Source organism: Cyprinodon variegatus, unplaced genomic scaffold (assembly GCF_000732505.1).
Source record: "Cyprinodon variegatus isolate N-32 unplaced genomic scaffold, C_variegatus-1.0 Scaffold834, whole genome shotgun sequence".
Taxonomy (NCBI): Eukaryota; Metazoa; Chordata; class Actinopteri; order Cyprinodontiformes; family Cyprinodontidae; genus Cyprinodon; species Cyprinodon variegatus.
In genome coordinates this window covers 241331-245904 of record NW_015151287.1, presented here as the reverse complement: position 1 = coordinate 245904, position 4574 = coordinate 241331, and the positions used below count along the sequence as shown (strand labels likewise).

At 55.5% G+C, this 4574-nt stretch overlaps 1 protein-coding gene across 25 annotated transcripts in view; it reads right to left on the bottom strand.

Moving 5' to 3' along the window:
- Positions 1-4574, bottom strand: part of LOC107099056 (leucine-rich repeat flightless-interacting protein 1-like) — a 30474-nt gene that overhangs the window by 5167 nt on the left and 20733 nt on the right. For 9 of the 25 annotated variants that reach the window (XM_015396999.1, XM_015397000.1, XM_015397003.1 and 6 more), the window contains 12 exons: positions 4345-4428; positions 4154-4222; positions 3997-4068; positions 2767-2850; positions 2529-2555; positions 2284-2409; positions 1982-2053; positions 1653-1823; positions 1172-1264; positions 928-1020; positions 727-819; positions 512-656 (listed from right to left, as the gene is read on the bottom strand). In XM_015396999.1, coding sequence (XP_015252485.1) covers positions 512-656; positions 727-819; positions 928-1020; positions 1172-1264; positions 1653-1823; positions 1982-2053; positions 2284-2409; positions 2529-2555; positions 2767-2850; positions 3997-4068; positions 4154-4222; positions 4345-4428 — 1129 coding nt within the window. The remainder of the gene's footprint in view (positions 1-511; positions 657-726; positions 820-927; positions 1021-1171; positions 1265-1652; positions 1824-1981; positions 2054-2283; positions 2410-2528; positions 2556-2766; positions 2851-3996; positions 4069-4153; positions 4223-4344; positions 4429-4574) is intronic. The other 16 variants (XM_015397018.1, XM_015397019.1, XM_015397021.1 and 13 more) reach the window with 9 other exon arrangements.

Below are 4574 nucleotides of genomic sequence, written 5' to 3'. Positions count from 1 at the left end.
CCACCTGGTTTCTGAGGATAAATCAGCCTCAGCATCACTACAGCTGCAGACCAATCACAACCAGAGCAGACTGGATGCTAACAGCAGCTCCTCCTCCATCAGGTCTGCTTCATGCTGCTGTGATGGAGCTTTAATGATGAAGACCAGGCGGAGGCGTCGGTTATCCAGGTAAGTTACTGACTGCTTCACCTGAACACAGGAAGCTACCTGGTGATCCTCTAGATTTCCTTCTGTTCACTAAGAACCCATAAAAGGTGCAGCTACCCGGAGCTCCTCAGGGCTGAGGACTCGCTCCTGGAACTTCTCCTCTCGTCAAACAGAGAGCTGTGGTCCATCTGGAGCAGAACCTTCCGGGTTTGAACTACAGGAAGTGAAAGCTGGAGGATCAGAGGATCACCTGCAGACGACGGCAGGAAGACAGAGCGGAACCTGAGGAGCTCCCAGCAGCAGCGGAGCTCCTCAGGTTAGCCACACCAAGCCATGCGCAGGAAACAGGAAGTGGAGGTTTTACCGAGCACGCTGTTCCCTTCAGCCGCAGACGTCTGGGAATCCGGAGGCGTCTGGGAAAGCGACTCCTCGCCAGGAGAGCGCGGAGCATCCGACTGTCCGGCCTCGCCGTTGATGCTCAGGTCGGGACCCAGGACGATTCCGTGTTTCTGCAGAGAGCGGCCATGTTAGCGGCACTCAGACGCTTCAGCAGAACCAGCAGCCATTTTTACAGACTACCTTCAGAACATCCTTCAGCTGCACCACCTCCTCTCTGAGCTCATCGCGCTCCAGGCGGATGGCGTCTGCGTATTCTTTCTGGCGCTCTAACGCCTGACAGAGGCGGTGAGAAGCAGAGCGCAGAGAAAAGGGTGAGAAGGCAGAGGAGGAAACATTTCATGCAAAGAAGGAAGGAGGTGCGTTCAGGGTCAGGATCCGTACCCCCATCTTCTTCTCCTTCCACTCCAACGTCTCCTGCAGGTCGCCGATCTCTCTACGCTGCGCCTCCTGCTTCAGACGCAGCTGACGGATCTCCTGAGCATGAAGGAGGAGGGAAGCTGGGTGACTGGGAGCAGGAGGAGGAGGAACAGAGTGTGCAGCAGAGCATGCAGCGTGTTCTGGCCAGGTCCAGAAGGCGGAGCAGGAGGAGGAGCAGGAGGAGGAGGAGGAGGAGGAGGGTACTCACGTTCAGCAGCTCCTCGCTCTGCTGCAGCGTCTGCTTCATCTCGCTGAACTGGAACTGAAGGACGCTGTGGGCGTGTCTCTGCCGCTCCAAGTCCTGCAGGGACAGCAGGACGTTAGAGGGAGCAGGAACCGACTGACCGCCCATCACAACCAACTCATTATATTTATATATATATATATATATATATATATATATGTCTGAGGGAGGAGCGGGGTGAATGCGTGTGTGTATTTTCAAGTCCTGCCAGGAGGGGGCGGGGTCATGGGATTGCATGAATGATTGAAGACTATATTTGACTTTAGAAAATCCAATACCTAAAACGGCCAGAAGATGGCAGAAGTGCATCTATTTACCATGAACCACATTTCCTCTGATATCCAGTCGCTGCTGAGCGTCGACCTTAGTCGACCTTAACAGGTCAGAAATGAGGCTGGCGCCTGGTTGAGCTAACTTCCTGCTCACCGACTCCATCATCTCTCACCTTGACCTTTTCGTCGAATTCCCGCCGTGACTCTGAGAGCAGCTCCTCCAGCTCCATCAGAGAGTCTTTGAGCGTGTCCACCTGGTACATCAGGTTGTTCTTCTCGTTGTCCAGCTGGGCGTTGGACACCATGGCCTTGCGGTACTTCTCCTCCACTTCTGCCATTGCATCCTGAGGAGGAGAAGGAGCTGGAAGTTAGACTGCGTCCTTAGCTAGAGGAGACGGCGGTGAAGGAAGCCTTCAGAGAAACCTGAGGAGCTACTAAAGAAGCAGAGTGAGTCCTACAAGCTGCAGCTTCATGCTCGCCTCTGAAGGTCGGATTCATCTACCTTCACTTCCTTCAGGTTCTGGAGGTACTTTGCTTCCACGTCCTGAATCTGATCTTTCAGCTCATGGATCTCCTGGTGGAGCCAGCAGCAGCAGCAGCGGTGAAGGAGGAGAGCAGAGAGGAGGAGCAGCGTGGTGATGAAGGAGAAGCAGAGGTCAGCAGGAGGACATGTGACATGGAGGCGGTCAGAACCGGCGCTTCGGCTTAAGAACTGCCATCTTTTCCAGAACCTTCCATGTTCCTCTGAGAACTGGAACATGTCTGGTTCTGAAGAACAGCTCCTGCCGTCCGTTCGCACCTCACCTTGATCTCCCTGATGGAGCTCTCGGCGTCCACGGTCAGAGCCGTCTCTCCGCTCCCTCTGCGGGACGACGTGCCTCCTAAGGAGGTGAGGGTGGCGGCTGTGAGGGCCGACGCTGCTCGAGGTCCCTGGAAGACAAACCACCATCATCTAACAGATCTCCAGGTTCTCTGAGGGCCGCGTTCCGCTCAGAGACTCGGAGCAAAACAGGGAATGTTTCCAAACAGCTGGAGAACATCTGTCTCACCTTTTCAAGGTAGTCTCTGTCCTCCACCTGTGGAGACAAAGGACAGACGGTCAGGACAAGCAGAAGCTGAGAAGGAGGCGTTGGGGTGAAGAAGGTGAGCCGTCAGGTTTGTTTCACATCTCAGCAGCAGATCAATCAGTTAAAGCAGGAGTCGGATCAGAACCAGAACCTCCTGGACTCAGCCAGGTCCGCTAAGATCCACACCGTGCACTGGACTCACGCACGGCCAGGAACTCACTTCAGTGAAGTCAGGAATGGTGACATCATCCAGGTCTCTGCTGCTGACGGCGCTCCTCAGAAAACTGGCCACAGAGCCGTCCTGCTGCGTCCACCAGGGGGCGACACACAGAGAGCAGTCAGAGAGGGACCTGCAGCTGATGGTTATCACTCACAACGACGTGCAGCATGCAGATGTTATCTAGGTCCATCAGGACCGACCTGCTGGACCTGCTGGACCTGATGGACCTGCTGGACCGGAGCTCAGAGGCTAAACAAATATTTGTTTGACTCTGAAGGAATTCCAGGAAGCTGCCAGCAGGGGGCAGTCTTTGCTCCACAGGGACTGAAGGAGGAAACTAGTCAGTCTGGATCTCCTTCATCTCATCAGGCATCTTCATGCAGGACCTGCTGGAGCTCATTCTGGATCTAAACTCCTGATCAGAACCTTTCAGAGCAGGTTCTCACACCCTCTGCCCGAGGAGGAGGAGGAGGAGCAGGAGGAGGAGCAGGAGCAGGAGCAGGAGGAGGAGCAGGAGGAGGAGGAGTCCTCTGGTTCAGGTTAACTGGAGGACAGCAGGGAAGGAACCATTGTTCTAAAGGACGTCCAGTCCTGAGGGGGCGGGGCTAATGAGTTCTACTGAACCAGCTGAGAGGAACCCAGAGGGGCTCCAAATGGAGGGCCAGAGGGTTCTGGTTCTGACCCGTTTCCTCCTCCCAGAGGGGCTCCAAATGGAGGGCCAGAGGGTTCTGGTTCTGACCCGTTTCCTCCTCCCAGAGAGGCTCCAAATGGAGGGCCAGAGGGTTCTGGTTCTGACCCGTTTCCTCCTCCCAGAGAGGNCAGAGGGTTCTGGTTCTGACCCGTTTCCTCCTCCCAGAGAGGTGGGACCTGAGAACCCCAGGGCTCCGGGTCTCCCCATGGGCCTAAGTTCAGAGGAGGTCCAGTAGGACCAGTAGAACCCAGGCTTTCCATTATGATCCATCCCAGAACAAGCTGAGGGCTTTGGACCACCACAGGGATCAGAACGGGTCTTCAGAACCGCAGATGAAGCTCTCTCCATCTGGACCGGATCATGGTTCCTCTGATTGTTCCCGTCTGAAGCTCCTTGGTTCCGTGCTGCATCTGGACCCAACGGGTCACTGAAACCAGTCTTTGCTGGTCTGGTTCCGACCCAGGTTCCCCCGCCCCACCAAGCGGACCGGTTCTACAGAACATGCAGAACAGCGAGCTGCACAAAGACTGGACTCTCACCACTGGGCTGGTCCGGGCCGAACTGGTTCTGCTGGAAGCTCTGGAGCTGCGGTAGCTGCTGTACTCTACAGGCTGCAGGAAGTAGACAGGACACGTTCCGTCACTCTAATAGATGCAGATCTACCTTTACAGCATTCGGACCTTCTGTGGTTCTTACGTGCGACCCGGAGCCGGAGGCTCTGCGGGACCCGCTGCACAGACTCAGACCGTCTTCATGGACAGAACCCTGCAAGAGAGACGGGTCAGAAAAAACCGGGCCGAGGAGAACCGGCTGGGAGGCGGGACGGAACCGAGATACTGGACCCAGACGGGTCCGACCAGAACCGGATCTAAAGACTCCATACAGACCTGATAACCAGCGAAAGACAAGCTGGAGGTTCTGGAAGAGGACGGACCACTGAGTCCATACAGGTCCAAGGAGGCATGAGACGCCTGGGAGGACGAAACGGGTCCGATTAGGAGAACCAGAACCAAACTCAGAACCAGAACCAAACGCATGCAGATCACACCAAACTCAGAACGAGAACCAAACTCAGAACCAGAACCAAACGCAGAACCAGAACCAAACTCAGAACCAG